The sequence below is a fragment of the Myotis myotis genome, unplaced genomic scaffold (assembly GCF_014108235.1).
Source record: "Myotis myotis isolate mMyoMyo1 unplaced genomic scaffold, mMyoMyo1.p scaffold_m19_p_9, whole genome shotgun sequence".
In the NCBI taxonomy this organism is placed as follows: Eukaryota; Metazoa; Chordata; class Mammalia; order Chiroptera; family Vespertilionidae; genus Myotis; species Myotis myotis.
The window spans coordinates 26,696,589-26,713,689 of record NW_023416401.1 but is presented as its reverse complement, the minus strand read 5'-3'; the positions used below and the strand labels follow the sequence as shown (position 1 = coordinate 26,713,689).

The 17,101-nt window shown below is 47.1% G+C and overlaps 1 protein-coding gene across 28 annotated transcripts in view; it reads left to right on the top strand.

Moving 5' to 3' along the window:
- Positions 1-17,101, top strand: part of ZMYND8 (zinc finger MYND-type containing 8) — a 110,064-nt gene that overhangs the window by 57,180 nt on the left and 35,783 nt on the right. For 18 of the 28 annotated variants that reach the window (XM_036321577.1, XM_036321568.1, XM_036321569.1 and 15 more), the window contains 6 exons: positions 2,197-2,274; positions 3,209-3,324; positions 4,234-4,302; positions 6,161-6,238; positions 8,360-8,841; positions 16,358-16,498. In XM_036321577.1, the coding sequence (XP_036177470.1) occupies positions 2,197-2,274; positions 3,209-3,324; positions 4,234-4,302; positions 6,161-6,238; positions 8,360-8,841; positions 16,358-16,498 (964 nt within the window). The remainder of the gene's footprint in view (positions 1-2,196; positions 2,275-3,208; positions 3,325-4,233; positions 4,303-6,160; positions 6,239-8,359; positions 8,842-16,357; positions 16,499-17,101) is intronic. The other 10 variants (XM_036321589.1, XM_036321587.1, XM_036321583.1 and 7 more) reach the window with 3 other exon arrangements.

The following is a 17,101-nucleotide window of genomic DNA, read 5'->3' as shown; positions in this document are numbered from 1 at the left end:
TCTTTTGGAAAAGCTGTAGCAACTTATACAACAACCTGGAATGGATGAGCGTGGTCGTTTCTCTGTGCTTTTTCTAATACTGGAAGTTCTAATGAGGAAAAATACACTTACATAAGCTTGCCTTCAGTGCGATCAGTAAGAACAGTGGCACCTCACTGTGCCTTTGGTTTGCATTTCTCTGATGAGAAGTGATCATGGACTGTTTTTGATACTGTTAATTGGTGATTAGGAGATTTGTGTGGGTGAATTTTTCAGTTGTTTCCTTGGGTAAGGGGAGTAAAGGCCTTTAATTGGTGGGGTGCCCCCAGGTGGAATTTATTGAACCTGGACACTCTTTTATTAAAAAAAAATCTTTTATTGATTTCAGAGAGGAAGAAAGAGGGAGAGAGATATAGAAACATCAATGAATAGAGAGAGTCATTGATTGGCTGCCTCCTGCACATCCCCTACTAGTAATGGAGCCTGCAATCCCTGGCATGTGCCCTTGACCGGAATCGAACCCTGGACCCTTCAGTCCTTAGGCCGACGCTGTATCCACTGGACCAAATCAGCTAGGGCTTGTCTGACATTTTTCGGCAAATTAAAAAAAACAACAACTTCACCTGAGGATATTTTTCATTGATTTTAGAGAGAAAGGAAGGGAGAGGGAGAGAGAGAGAAACATTGATTGGTTGCACCCTGTACATGCCCTGACTGGGATTCGAACCAGCAGCCTAGGTATATGCCCTGACTGGGAATCGAACATGAAACTTTTTGGTGTATGGGATGATGCTCCAACCAACTAAGCCACCCCGCCAGGGCTCTGTCTGGCATTTTTTAATCTACCTGTTGGCAGCACACTGTTGCTTTGTGGGCTCCAAGGCCAGGGCTGTCCTGGACATGGTGTACCACTTTGTTCCACCCAGTATCATTAGAATAGAAGTAGACTGGGTAGAAAGGCTTTATACTCTGGCGTTCATTTTTCAGTTATAATCACAAATTATAATTAAGAGATTAATAATTAATTCTTACCTGAGCAGCTGCCATGTATTTGGCACCTTGCAGGATGGAGATAAAAGTAAGCCTCATGGTGATAAGAAGATGTAGCAACTAACAGGGCGATGGTGAAGTGCATGGGTTTCGAAGCCCGACTGCCTGGGTTCAACTTCTGGCCCTGCCGCTTCGCTGCAGTGAGACCTTGGCCATGTTACTTGAATTCTTGGGTCCTCATTTTTTCCTCTGAAATAGTGGAGTCTGAATTCAGATCCATTACGCGAGCTTCCAGGGCCCTTGGTTCTAAGATGTGATGATATTTTAAGGGAACGCACTTCTTCAGAGGGAGAAGGAGCCCTGGCCAGTGTTGCTCAGTGTTTGGAGCACTGGCCTGCAAACCGAACGGTCAGGGGTTCAATTTCTGGTCAAGGCCACGCACCTGGGTTGCAGGTTTGATCCCCAGCCATGGTCGGGGCTCAGGGTGTGTGTGGGAAGCAACCGATTGATGTAATTCATGTGTCTCTCTCACTTCAGTCTCTCGCTCTCTCTTTCCTTCCCACCCTCCCTCCCTTCTTGTTTTCTACTCTATGGAAAACATAAAATTTAAAAGAAAAAGAGGGATAGGAAGTAATAGTATTTTTAGATTGTCAGTAAAATAGGGCAACACGGAATTAACTAATTGTCTGGATGGTGTGAGTAGAGATGCATAGACGCTGAGCATGGCAAGTGGCGGCAGGTGGGCCGAGGCCAGACCACACCTGGTCTTGAAGGAACTGATCAGGTGTTTAGATTTCATTGTTAGTTTCTCAATGTTGGCACTACTGACATTTGAGGCTGAAGGCTTCCTTGTTGTGGGGAACTGTCCTGTACCTCTTAGATCCCCTTGCAAACCACGCCTCCCTCCCTCCCTTTGCCCCCCCAAATTCCTGGAGGTGTTGAACCTCCCTGGTAAAGAACCACTGGTATAAGGTCAAATTTATGTTTGTAGAGGGTGGCTCTGGCTGCTGACTACGTGGGGAGTGAGCCATAGTGGGAGCTGGTAGGTGTTCCAGGAGAGGTGACGGTGGCTTGGGCTGGGTGGAAGTGTTGGGGTCGGTGAGAGATAGTCCCTATTGTGTGACTTTGTTTAACTAATGTTATTTTCCAACATCGTCTTGCATTTCTCGAGGGCCTAGAAGCCTAGGCCCCTGGGATGCCGCATTCTAACTTATTTCTGCTTTACAGATGAATGAAATCGAAGTATGTCCAGAGTGTTACTTAGCTGCTTGCCAAAAACGCGATAACTGGTTTTGTGAGCCTTGTGTAAGTTGGAGTTCCTTCCCTTCGTCTTCTGAACGCTGTGCCTGGATGACTACCCGAGACAGCTTTCGCTAGGAGGCTTACTCGACCAAACTTGGGGTGAAGTTTTTAAGTAATGTTTTTACTGAAAAAGTGATAGCAGAGTAAAAGCAACGCAGGTAGGAGAGACCTCTTCGGCTGCTCGTCCAGAGAGCGGGATTCGCCAAGCGATGAGATAGTGACACAAGTGTTAAATGAGTGTGTCATTCCAAATCTATTTTAAGAGGATTAAGTCCATGGTCACCCAAATGTGGTGGTGGTGGTGGTGGGGGGGTCAGGGGAGAAAGATCACCCTTGTTTCCCTGTGGTTCTGCATTTACCAAACTTGTCTTCTACGTAGAGAAATGCAGTTTTGGAGTGGGCTGGCGGCGGTGGAGTATGCAGGGGGTGGGGCAAGATTGGGCAAGTAAAGTGAACAGTGAAAACAGTTTATGTCTCTCCCTGCCCTTGGAGATTAACACCTGAATCGTTAAGGGTTTGAGTGGCCCTCCATAAAGAACCAAAGAGGCTAATACTGCCTCTCATTACATGCTAGATACAACCCACGTTTAATCCTCCACCTTAACAGAGGCTGTAAGTGCTGCAGTCTCTGAGTTGCACAGAAAGGTGGGATCTTGCTCAGGGCCACCCAGGTAGTCACGGCACATCCAGTTTTCAAGCCCAGTTTTGCCAGTGCTCCGTTCTTGGTTTCAGCATTTACCCCCGTTCCCATCTTCGCCCAGGCCTACCGGCCACACACCGCCCAGGGGGCACCACCTGGGAGACTGTCTGAAACAGTTCTCTTTCAGTTTGTGGCCTCTGTCCCCTCTGCTTCGCTTTACCCCCACACACCACGCTTTATGTATGTCTCTTGCTGTCCAATACATTCAGACTCTGGATTTTGTTTTTCTTTTCCTAGAGCAATCCACATCCTTTGGTCTGGGCAAAACTGAAGGGGTTCCCATTCTGGCCGGCCAAAGCTCTGAGGGATAAAGATGGGCAGGTGGATGCCCGGTTCTTTGGACAACACGACAGGTGGGTGTTAAAAATGGGCTGCAAACGTGTAGCTCTCACTGAACCCACGGTCAGTGGGTACGAGGAGGAGCGGACGGGATGGCTATCGTTTCGTTGATTATCATGATACCCACCGGTGATCTTGTAGTTTAAAAGTCCTGTTCTGTGCTGTGTCGGCCCTGGGAATAATGCATGGGCTTCAGCTTTTTCAGGCACATGAGAAGAGAATCTTGCTTTCGTGCTTTTCTTGATGAAACCAGCACCAGAATAAGGTTCCATGGTTATTTCAAATGCTGCTGTTCTTTTTCTTTTTTTTTTTCCTGGAGTAAATCAAACCATTGTGCAAATTGGTTTTCAAAATAATGCTCTCCGTGATCAGAAGCATTTCCCCAGGTTACCAGTAAATGGGTCTCCTATCACTGTGCTGGGTAGCGCCGACCCTCCCCCCCCGCCCCCCTTTTCTTTGACGCTAAATGAGAAATGATAAGGGGTGACTGTTTGGGCAGGTGTGAGCCCTCCCTCCCAGCCTTTCTGCCTTCCCCTCGCCCACTGCGAAGGGAGTTATTCCAGTGATTAGCAGTTCCCTTTAGAGCACAGCCCCCTGCCTGCCTGAGAACCACAGGTGGACGGAGATGAGCAGCAGTTAATATCTTAGCTCTACTTTAGAGTTAAGTTATGATTAAATAAGGCAAAAGCCCTTTGGAAGCCCCACCGAGCCGCTTGGCAAAAGTGTGTGAGTGTGTCGGGGAGAATATGTAAAAGACATCATGCTGAATGTTACACACAGCCACAGAATGTACAGACCGTGCGGTTTATGATTTCATACAACACCGGAATCTGCAACACCCCTCTCTGTTAAATTTTGCTTATCATCTTGCAAGTCAAAGAAAAGAGTGAATTCCAAAGTAATCTACAAAATCATTCACTTAGGAACCCAGGCCGTCCAGTGTCAGGAGGCGAAATGGAAGTTAGCCGAGATGATCGTGGGTTTGATAGGAGGTATTACCCTTTATTTGATTTTGACCGTTTCTGTTGGAACACTCTTAAACATTCATTTATTTGTTCACTCAAAGAAAAATGTATTTGGTGGGCCATAGCCTGCTATGGGCCAGGCTATGTGCTGGATGCTGGGGCTTTAGGATTGGATAGGCAGATAACACTGTGTCTGCCCACCAAGAGGGGGGCATCCTAGCGGGCAAGACTGATAATACACAAGTAAACAAACTCTCAGGTCAGCAGGGAGCGGTGTGGCCCAGGGAAGAGCTGGGTAGAGGGGGCCAGAGAGAGCAGAGACGTGGGCACTGAAGGCCAAGGCCCATTGTGCTGGGGGGAGGGGGAGGGGAAGCCAGGAGCACGGTGTGGTTGGAACAGGATGAGGGAGGAGAGGATGCTAAGACGTGGGGTTCGGAGGTTGGGCAGGCCCTGGATCACATGGGCTATTGTCAGGAGTCTGGCTTTTATTTGAAGAGCGAAAGGCATTGGTGGCAGGCTGCAGACCTTCCTGCCTCTTCATTAGAACATCCACGCGTTAACCATCTTGATGGTTTGGGATTATTCTTGTTCTCCAGTATGACGTAATATGGGTAGACATAAGATACAGGCCCCTATGCACCAACTGTTCCCAGACCCCTGGGATCTGCTGTCAGCTGATTCACTCTGCATGGACACCCCTTGAAGGTGGCTTAGGGGCATGAACTTTGCTGGCTCTGGAGGCTGTTTTTTTAAAAGACAGCAGCACAAATCTGATTAGATTTTCAGGAGCTCCCTTGGTGTCCTCTGCCCCCTCAGGGGGAATATGCTGAGCTGTTGGGCTCATTTTCGGTGAGGAGCATGCATTGGGCAAGGTGTTTGGACGCACAGTGGTGGAGTGGCCATATGTTGGCCTGTAGGAATGAGTCAGCCTTGGGCAGGGAGTCCCTGGCAGCGGTGGGGGAAGCCACTCCTTCAAGGATGAGCATCCCTCCCTCCCCTGAGATGCCCTTAAAGCAGAATGGGGCCGTTTTGTCCACAGCTGGCTCTTATCAGACCCAGGAACAGGACGGGGAGTCTTCAGGGAGGCTGTAAGGCGGGTAGCATGCCGTCCCTTTTATGGGGAGTTTGCTTTCGGGGATGTAGAGCCAAAATGTGAGCCTGGACAGGTGTCAGTGAAATGGGCCAAGACAGCAGAATAGAAATATTACAGACTGTTACCTGGTCACCGTCAGGGTAATGAATCCTGGAGCCCGGGGAGGCTCTTCTGCCAATCAAGGCATGTTCTCAAGTGTCCCATCATGTGCCTTTTGTCCTTTAAAATATTTTCATTTCACCCGGCTGGTTTTGCTCAGCGGTTGAGCATCAGCTCATGCACCAAGAGGTTGCTGGTTCCATTCCTGGTCAGGGCACATGCCCAGGTTTTGGGCTCGTTCCCCAGCACAGGGTGTGCAGGAGGCAGCCCATCGATGTTGATGTTTCTCTCTCATCGATGTTTTTATTTCTCTCTCCCTCTCCCTTCCTCTCTCTCTAAAGCCAGTTAAAATATACTTTAAAAAAAAACCAAACACACAACTTTAAGTGCTATGTAAAAAAATTATTAAAATATATTTTGATTTTTTTTTCAGACACAGTATTATGTAAAAATATAGAAAATATCTTATTAAATTCCTGCAGAGATGGCATTAACTGAGGGCCAACTCTGCAGCCGGCACTGCTTTAAGTGCTTTCTATAAAAGTTGCTTTTATCCCCATTTCACTGGTAAGAAAACTGAGGCCCAGAGCTAGGAAGAACCTCAGCTGTGGCCTCACAACATTGCCCCCACAGGCTGTTGTATTGTTAAGCAAATCTAATTTTCCTTTAAATATCTCCTGGGCCTGCTTAAAGGAACAGAAACAGTCATTTTCCAGAAATCACTTGCCAAGCAACTTCATTGAAGGCACTTAAGAACCTGGGAAGAAACAGGTAAGGCCCTGATACCAGATGACAGTGTGGGGGAAACTCGGTCCCAGTGACCGACTGGCTGACCAGCTCCTGGTGGTACCGGGACTGGGGCATTTTGTTTGCTCCCCTTAGTACCCCTCCAGCTTGGGGCTCCTCCTCTGTTTTACTGATGGCAGCCTGAGGCTGGCTCAGGGACGGGGAGTCCCTTGTCTGCAGACAGCCCTGGGAGCCTGACCGCTCCGCAGGTCTGTCCCGCCTGGTCCAGACGCTTGCCCACCAGCGGTAATGCTTGGAGTCTAGGTCATTCTGCCTGACTTGCAGGGGTGGTTCCTCAGGTCTCAGCATGGAAGCAGCAGTGAGCTGGGATAGACGAGAAGCTGTCATTTCCAGCGCTCAGAGCAGATATTTATTGTTAGGGTGGTCAGGTTTAGTGGGTGTGGCAATCTAGCACCGCCAAGCATTGCAAACAGGCAGCCTGTGCCCTGAATTCTGCCCCATGCACATGCTGTATTTCCCCTGGGCTGCTTTTTCTTTAAAAAGTAGGAACGAGATGCCAACCATTAAATTTGGGTAAAACATAGTAGAATTTCCTATTTTGTTTCTCTTTGAAGCCGTGGGAGGCTTGGTAGTGTGGGGCTGACTCTTACAGGGGCACTTCTGACAGCACTCGGGGATGGTATTTGCATCAGACTGGCCGTGAGTTTAATTCCTCCCCACAGTTGACCTGGCTTTCTACAGCGTGATACCAGGCTTGGGTTGATGGTCTGTGAAAGCCAAGAGGCCTCCTTGGAAAGCTCACTCCCACCAGATCCCCAGCTGCAAACGGTTGAGGTTGGGAATAAAATGTGACCCAAGTTACAGCTTGGATGTTTCTGTGTCAGCTCTGCCTTCCCCAGGGCAGGGGGGTTGTGTGCCCATCTCCTGCCTGCTGTCACTCCGGTCACTGATTCCAGGAAAGCAGCTCATGTTCCCATGAAGTCTCTGCAGAGCCCGCGGGGGTGTGGGGTGTCGACGGTAGGGAGGTGGAACCCGCCTGGGAAGCGGAGGGCGCACACCTGAAGGCTAAGCGAGGGGCTGGTTTATCGTTATTTTTCATGCGAACTATCTCACGTTCAAAGCCATGCACCTCCTTTTAGGGCTATGGCTTTCCAGCGTTCCCTCCTTGCTCCATGGAGAACCCCGGTTTTTAAATTCATTTAAATTTTTTTTTTTATTGTTTTAAGTATTACATGTCTCTTTTTCCCCAATTGACGACCCCCCCCCCCTTCCTCCAGAGAATCCCAATTTTAAAAGAGAAAACTTTTCATTGTTTGAGTGCAAAATAGTGAGCTCGGGGAGTAATTTTCTATTGGGAGGTGTGGTCTAGGATGCAGTGACTGTCTTCTTATTCTCTACCAACCCAAAGCCAAAGGGACATTATTATTATTATTTTTTTTTATGGATTAAAATGACTAAGTCTGTTGAGGCTTTTAATGTTTTTGTTAAGTTCATGTTCACGTTCAGTCCTGATGACATTACGTGTGTTAAGTGGATTGTTTATTAACCATTCAAACCGAGTCATTTATAAAAGAAAAGGACTGTGCCTTTACGAATCTTGGCAAGCGTACTAGGCTAATTGGGTTTGTGTTCAGGAAAAAACAATTTTGAGACCGACCTGAATGTTCCATTGACTGGTGAATGAATAAGGGAAATGTATGTATACATAGTGGAATACTATTCAGCCTTAAAAATTATGCCACAGCATGGCTGAAACTGGAGGACAACATGCTAAGTGAAATAAGCCAATCATATAAGGACAAACACTGCATGATTCCATTTTTATATGAGGAATCTATGTCAGATTCATAGAATCGGTGGCATCATGGTTGCCAGCGGCTAGGGGTGGGCAAATGGGGAATTACTAGTCAATGGGCATAAAGTTTCAGTTACACACTATGAATACGCTTTAGAGATCTGCTTGCTGTACAACCTTGTGCCAAAAGCCAGCAATTCTGTCTTGTACACTTACACATTGGTTAAGACGGTAGAACTCCTGTTAAATGTTCTTAACCACAACGAAGTAAATGTTTTTAAAAAGTTACATAAAAATCTTGGAAATGACCAAAGTCGACTTAAACTCTCTCTCTTTTTTTGCCCTCCTAGAGCCTGGGTTCCAATAAATAATTGCTACCTCATGTCTAAAGAAATTCCTTTTTCTGTGAAAAAGACTAAAAGCATCTTCAACAGTGCAATGCAGGAGATGGAGGTTTATGTGGAGAACATTCGCAGGAAGTTTGGGGTTTTTAATTACTCTCCGTTCAGGACACCCTACACGCCCAACAGCCAGTACCAAATGCTGCTGGACCCCAGCAACCCGAGCGCTGGTGCCGCCAAGATAGACAAGCAGGAGAAGGTCAAGCTCAACTTCGACATGACGGCGTCCCCCAAGATCCTGATGAGCAAGCCCATGCTGAGCGGGGGCACCGGCCGCAGGATCTCCTTGTCGGACATGCCGCGCTCCCCCATGAGTACAAACTCGTCCGTGCACACGGGCTCCGACGTGGAGCAGGACCCCGACAAGAAGGCCATGTCCAGCCACTTCAGCGCAAGCGAGGAGTCCATGGACTTCCTGGACAAGAGCACAGGTCAGCCCCGGGCGGGAGAGGGTGGAGGAGGCCCCCGGGATTGCCACAGCTTCCACACCTGGTGGGCCAAAGCTGACCACTTCGCAGAACCATGGGGAGCCTCTTGGGGTTTCATTCTAGGGCAGTGGTTCTCAACCTTCCTGTTGCCGCGACCCTTTAATACAGTTCCTCGTGTTGTGGTGACCCCCAATTTCATTGTGACAAATGGAACATAATTAAAGATAGTGATTAATCACAAAAACAATATGTAATTATATATGTGTTTCCCGATGGTCTTAGGCGACCCCTGTGAAAAGGTCGTTCGATCCCCAAAGTGGTCGCGACCCACAGGTTGAGAACCACTGTTCTAATGGGATGAGTGACGAAGCTGGATGGATCCTTGCTGTTGGGAACCAAAAAATGACAAAAGCACTCCCAGCAGTCCAGCTTGCAGGCCATTCCTAGAAGTGGGCAGGGATGGTTAGAAATCCTTCCGGGTTCAGCTCAAATGCCCCTTAGATTAACCACAGCAACTTCCCGTAACGGCTTTTCTGTCTCAAGAATTTTATTTTAATTGAAACATGTTTCTGTCAAACCCATGCACTTACATCATTTAAGGCCTAAACATCAGAGAAACATGCAAGGTGACCAGTACTCCTCTTTCACCAAGGACTGTCCCACGCCTCCGAAGTTACCGGGTTTAACAGCTGCCTTGCGTTTTGAGACTTGCTGTAGCTGAGGGGTTAAGAAGGAGGACGCTGGTCTCAGATTCCAGCTCTGCCACTGCTACCTGTGTGGCATTAGTCAGGGTCCCTGAGCTCTTACGCCTTAGTCTCCGCATCTGTAACGTCGTGATAGGAATAGGATCTGCCTCGTAGGTTCTTATAAGGATTAAATGAATCAAAATACACAGAGGCTTAGAACAGTGCCTGGAGTAGTAAATGCTTCAAAGATATTGACCATATTATTTCTTATGGCTGCTGATCAGATGCCTTTGTTCTAGGACACAGTAACTTGTGTTGACATAGTTTCAGAAAAAAACTTCCCTTTTGCCCTTTAGTTTCTGACCAGAGTCCGTAAAAGCTTCCTCTTATTCCACGACACGATTCCACTTAAGCCCAGTTAACAGAAGACGGTGCATAATCACCTACAACCCCCCGCCCTCCCCCCAGCCTGCTGGGTCCCAGGGAGAGCCCGCTTTTGAGAAAGTGTTTTAACCTCGGCAGCAGGCCCGGGAAGAATCACTGTTCCTGAACTTTCATTGCCATGGTTTTTGCCACGTTCTAGTACCAGCTATTTTATTACATTCTTAAATATGAAACCTCCCACGTAGCTTCATCCTAAGCTGAATAAAATGTATAAACTCATGTGTTTACAGTGCTTGTTGTATTTTTTCCTAAAATACATCAATGAATATGTAACTTGTCATATCACACCTGTAGGGCCATGAACCCACTCTCCGTTCTCCTGCACCGTATTTCAGAAAAACAGTTTCAATGTGTTGACTGTAGCGTCTTTCTTCCCTTGGGTGGTACAGAGGTCGAAATGACATCAGAAGTCCTGGCAAAACCCCTGATCATTTGCGTAGTGTTTTAGGTCCTGCGTTAGCAGACTTTAAAGTCCTTCTCCCAAACTGCAGTCCCCTTGCTGGTATGTGCTTGGGTCATTTGGCTGATCCTGAGTTGTACAGCCAGTGAGTAGTTCAGGAAGAGAAGGGGATACTCAAAATTGTTTTCATCTTACAAATTGCCCCCTTTTCTGTAAGGAGCCCGACAGTAAATATGTTAGGCTTAGTGAGTCTCTGTCACACCCATGCAACTATTCAACACGGTCGTCGTTACTAACCCAGCCATAGACAGTAGGTGGCTGTGACACTAAAGTGTGAATTTCATATAATTTGTATGTTTAGTGAACTATTAATCCTTTTGATTTCCCTTCCACCCCACTGCCCCAACCATATAAAAATGGTAAAAACCTTCTTAGCTTGCAGCCCATACAAGAACAGGTGGTATTCTGGATCTGGCCCATAGCTTGGTTTGCCAACCTCTGTTGTATAGATTAAGAGAAGCTGATTCAGCCTCCCCATTTTACAGAAGGCAAGTTGAGGTCCCTAGGAGAGTTCGGGGAGGTGCTGAGGTTCCTGGCGCCCCATCCTGACTCTAGAAATGGCTAGTCTGGTTTTTCTTTTCATTGCACTCTACTGCCCTCTGCTGTTTGCAGTGATAAGAGCATTTATTGGAAGAAGTGGACTCGTTACTGGAATGTTCCCATAGTCAGACAAGACTGATTTATCCAAAATTGTGAGAAAAAAAAAAGTGCCATAGGAACAGAAAAACCATATAGTTACAGCAATGAAAACATTTTAAGCAGCAACATAAAATTGAAATAAATTGTTAAATAAAACTTGTATGAGAATTTAGAAACCCTTCTTTTTTGCAAGGGGAGAGGGTGTGTGGATTGAGCTCAGAATCACGTGTCTGTGACCTTAGAACTGGATTTTTGAGAAGCGCTTTGTGTGGCCAAAAGCCTTCTACTGGAATCCCATTGTCTTAATGGTCAAAGTGGTTTATATTCTCAGTGATTTATTTTATTTATTTATTTATTTTGCTTCCCCTTTTATTTAGACCTCATGGCCAGAATTGATGCCTTTGTCAATATTTGCTTGTGGGATCCCAATTTAAGTCGTTAATATGTTTTAGGATGATATTCCTGGGGCCTGTGAGCTAAAGGTCCTTTGGTCTTATAGCTCTATATGGGTCACTGCTTAGGGAGAAGGAAAAACATGTTCATAAACTCCTTTATATTGTGAAATCAATATATTTTTATAAAACAATTGTTATTTACGAAGACGGAAGTCACAGACGATACCACCTACCACAGTCAGCCCTTAGCTAGTTTCCAGGACTCTCTCCATGTTGGTTCACGCCATACTATTACTTTGGAAACTCAAATACGTCCAGAGGTCAGGCTGGTATGGAAATGAGAGGCTGGGAAGTGGTAGGGACTGGGGTGAACTAAAGCAGAAATACACCTTATCATGACGCATGACACGTACACACGTGTGCTTGTGTGTGCAGCTCTCCCCGAAGCAGTGCAGCGTCTACAGCCCGATACGTGATATTCTGAGCCCTCCCTTTTTTCTAAAGGGCATCGGGGCCTTTTCCTCCTCCTGGTTAGAGCCACGTGGGGGTGGGGGCTGAGTGTTGCCAGGTTTCTGGTTGTTCAAGAGAAGTTTCAAATATTTTTTTAAATGCAAACTACTCAGACTTTTATATATTGGCTCATTTAAAAACAACAACCACATGCTGGGTCACACACATCCGTGCACTACTCGATGCATGTGTCACCTGTTTGCAATGTCTGGTGCAGACTGTTGGAGTTTTTTTTGTAACTTAACCTGTGTTCTGAATGCCTTTTCATGCTAGTAAATGACGCTTCCACACAGCATTTCTGTCCTGTCGTGGGACCGGCCCGTGATGTTCTGCCGTGTGGCTCATCCGTGCACACCGCCAGGACTTGTGAACACATCGGTTGTTGCCGAGGTTTTATAAGCAGAGGAAATTTAGCCTGAATCCACCCCTCCTTCACCCCCACCCCACCTGGAGGGCTGGGGTGCGCGGGAGGGAAGGGCCTTTTTTTCTAACTTAATTCGAAGACTCCTGTTTCGTGTAGTCAGAACAGCACTTAGCACAGGCTAGGATTTTGTCAATGCAGATAATAGATGGTGTGCTTTAGCCCACACTCGTAAATTGCACATCAAAGTATAAAATCTTATTAAGTTATTGGTGACTTCAAAGGCTAATAGTTTTTCCTTTGGGCAGTATTTATGGCTTTATAAAAGGATTGGCATCTGTTCCAAAGCATACTTGGAATGAGCATTTCCCAATGTCTTTCTGCTTTTGAAAATGCCTAGAGTGATTCCAAACAGGGCTTCTCAGCCTTGGCACTGTTGACAGTTTGGGCCGGATGACGCTGTGTTGTGGGACTGTCCTGCGCACTGTAGGTTGCTTAGCAGCATCCCTGGTTCCTACCCATGAGATGCCAGCAGCACACCCCGTCCAAAGTTAGAACCCCCCAAAATGCCTCCAGACATTGCCATGTGTCCCCTGGGGGCATAGTCACCCCTCCACTCCCCATTGAGAACTACTGATCTAATGTACCACACTTCTGAATTTTAGCTCTGACAAAATTCTGATGGCTTCACATTAATCTTTGAAACTCTTCAATATTTACATTTAATTTTGTCTCACTTTTTTCTTGAACATAATATTATATAATTAATAGCACATCATTGTACCCTAAGAGATGGCAACTATTAGGAAGGGGCTGTTCCTTCAGATATGTTTAATGTATATCATCACATTGATGATGATAATTATTTTGTGGTAGAGTGGGATCATGCTAAGCTTTTTGCTTCTTTCAACTTCGCGATATTTCTTTGGCTTCTTTCTATGTTAGTGTATATAGTTCTAATTGTCAGTAGTATATAGATTGTACGTGAATGTGACAAGTGTTGGGGGTCAGAGCTGAATTTTGGGAGATACTCCTTGGGGAAGAAACCTGGTTTTATTAAGTAATATGAATGCAGATGTTTTAAATGGATACACCGATTTGTTTTCTTCACGTAATTTAACTTTTATATATCTACATTTTTGCTAACTTTCTGATGTCCAATGCTGTAGGCATTTTGGCCAGCCTAGTATTAACATGTTTCTCTAGATGGCCTCATACAAAACCAGAATAACTTTCAAGAGCATATCTGTTCGTCTTCACTGGCGTCATACGATTGCAGTACTTTTTCTTTATTTACGTTTTTCTGTGTTAGCGTGTATGTTCAAAGATGTTGAAGGTCCTTCCCGTTGCAGCATGCATCAGCATGGCATTCCTTGTTGTGGCCCAGGAACACCCCGTCGTGGCTGTACCACAGTGTGTTGATGGACGTTTGGGTTGTTGCCACCTTTGGGCTCTTGTGAACTATGTTGCTCTGAACATTTGTGTACAAGCGTCTGTTTGTGTTCCTGTTTTGGGTACATACCTGGGAGTGGACCTTCATGTACAGGAATTGTCTGTCTGTTTGCTGCATGAATTTCTCTGCTTTATACATAAAGTGCAAGGTTTTTTTCATCTTCTAAGAACTACTCTTTGCCCCTTGCGGGCCATTTTGCCCCTGTTGGGAATGCCCGGACTGGGGGCGATAGCAGTGGAGATGGCGGTCTGTGGCGGGGTTGGCGGTGTAGTTTGGAAGTGGCGTGCAGAGGCCTGGCTGAAAAGTTGGCTAAGTTGAGGCAGGAGGAATTGGAACGGCCTTGGGCAGCCTGGTGAGTGTGTGTAGCATTAACTGAAAGGGGTTGGGGACAGGTACAAGGTCTGTCACAAATCGGGCAGGTGGCACTCAGGGGTGGACATCGGCCCTGGCTTTTTCAGGGCCAGCTTTCAGGGACCTGTAGGTTGCTAAAATCCTCTGCATGATCACAAGTGGGTCAGGGCTCCGGTAGGCCGCCACCCGGCCTCTCCTTACTTTGTTAACTCGACCTGTTAGGCAGGGAACCGTGGATTCACGTGGTGGAGGTCTCTTGTGACAGTACCTTGGCGTGGGATTTTGTTCCCGTTCTCTTTAGGGTTAGGCTTCTTGGCAGGGTTCCCCACAGTCCTCAGGAGCGCTTTGACAGCGTGCTAAGCGAGCCCCTCTCTGCTAGGCCGGCTTGTTCGTTCGTTTTAGAGCCGCGGTCGGTCGCCAACCGGTGGTCTGTGGGGTCCGCGAGGTCCGAAAGGTGGCGACGGCTGTGTCAGAGAGCACAACTCGAAAAGCCTGGTCTGCAGCCCTCGTGGGGCGGGCATTCGACCGATCCTTTCAGCCACCGGAAATCTCTTGGAAGCGGGAGGCGCATAAGTGAGTGGGTTACTTAAAAACAAAACCAAAGAAACATCCCAACACTAAAGGTTTTATTGGAAATATTGAAATCTTTTAAAATGTCTTTAACTTCATTTATTCCTGTTGGTTTAGGTAACAAGCACTTTATTTCTGCTTGTTATCCTAGCAGTGGTGAGAGGAGCAGGGTTCGTACCAGTAGTAACAACAGCCCTCAGAATGCGGAATGCTGGGCCAGGTATTCGTTCATTCCTATAGTAAAACTGATTGAATTCAGTATTCAAAAGGCCTGAGTCCTCACAATGGTTTCGAATGTTTCTTGAGCACTCGCTCAGCCCAGGTGACCTGCTCCCCACCTCTGCTCCTCATTTCCGGGGGAGGCGAAGGATTCCCAGAGACACGGCTGCGGTCCCCGTGTGGGCGATCAGTTCAGCACTTGTTGGCATTTGGGGCCAAGATAGTTCTTCTTCAGGGATGCTGTCCTGTGTCCTGTAGGATGTTAGCCGTATCCCTGGTCTCTACCTCCCAAGGTGCTCCAGGCACCTTAAGGTGCCTGGAGCACCTTGTCTCCTGGTCTGACAACTAAAAACATCCGCAGACACTGCCCTGTGTGCCCTGGAGGAGAACTGCTGGTTTGAATGATTGAAACCGAAGCCCCAGAGGTGAATGGGAAATAGAAACTTCTACTACACTAAGAGCAGGCGATGCACAGGGTAGTACTTAACAGATGTCAGGCAGCTGTCCAGATGACTGACTGACTTGGTCCTTACAACTTGATGAGTGTAGGGACTTGCACCCTCCCTTGGTAGGGTATTGTTAGTATTCCTCTTGGTTGCTGCCAGGAAAGGAGATTCAGAGACAGGGTAATGTACCCAAAGTCACACAGCAAGTCAGCGCAGAGCTGGGACTTGCACTCAGTCTGGCTTCCAGTCCATGCCTGAGTCCATTTCTCTCCGCATCTAGAGTCTCTCCCACTGTCTTACGTTCAGTGAAGCGTTGGCAGGTCCTGGCGCTGGAGATGAGGTGACCTCCGGTGTATTGGTGTATCCATTACTGATGCTCAGTCTGAGCGTGCCCATTTGGCAGGTGAGGAAATGGAGGCAGGCACCCACGTAAAGGGGGGGTAGTTGACCAGTATCTCATCACTCCATCGGGGCTGCATTTAGCTCCCGTCAGCATTGCACCTGTGACGTGGGAGTCCCGAGCTCTCCTGAGGGGTCCAGTTGGCCTTTGGCAGATGCAGTAGCTGTGAGGCCCACCCCTGCGTCTCCCACAAACAGGTGACATGCCATCTGCAAGCCTGGCTCTGGTCTCTGCGCCTGGCCCGTGCTGGGGTCTCTGTTTTAAATTGCTATTTATTTTGAGATTTTTCACACCCATGAATGTGCCAAACCAATTTCAGTGGCAGCTTAGCTGATTTGTCTTAGAGCTTTGTGTCTAATAGAATAACTGGGAGGCCTCCTTTCTGTGTGGCCGAAATGGTTTAACATGGGGAGGACGTCCTTTGCTTTGAAACCAATGGCTGGCCCTGCCCACTGCCCCCTTCTCTGGTGCCCTGCTGGAATCACATACAGTTTCTCTGCTCTTGCCCACCCCACACTTACCTACAAGTCTGATTTGTTTATTTCTTCGTAACTCTGTCCTTTAACAAGTGCCTTATCTTTTCAGCATCGCCGGCCTCCATGAAGATGGGCCAAGCGGGGAGTTTATCTGGCAGCCCGAAACCTTTCTCTCCTCAAGCGTCCACGCCAATCATGACGAAAGCAGACAAGACGGCCACCACCGGAAGCATCCTGAACCTTAACCTGGGTCAGTGGGGATTTTTGGAGTCTCTTGCTGGGGCACCTGCATATTTTTGCAGGTTGTGATGCCCTCTTGTGTGGTTCTTGAACTCTGAACTCTCTGAGTAAACCGTGTAAAGGGTAAAGTAGAGGAACATGAAGATTGGTCAATAAAAGGGACAAGTGAGGGATTTCCTGGGGGCTGTTGAAGTATCTTAGGCCAGTGTTTACAGCTGTACTTGCCCTTGACCATGTAACCCAGTTCTTACATGTAAATATATATACTTGAAGTTGTATGTGTGTGTGTGCGCACATACATTGAGTATTATGAATCAGTATTTACCTTTTCTATGTGCAGTATATTCTTAGGTCAAAGTCTTTAGCAGAAATTGGCATTGGAAATGTTAATTACCTAACTCTACGAAGTTATTATTTTCCTGATTCATTCCACCGTTTCTTAGTTTTTATTGAGCGTCTGTCATGTGCTGTGTACGGCGTTGGCATGGGGCAGAGTGTGGGGAGGAAGGGCCCTGCTCCTGTGGCGCTTGGGTTCTAGAACGGGACAGAGAATCATCAAGGTGGGTAAACAGGACAGTTCATTCCGGAAGGTAAAATGTGTTGATATGATAAG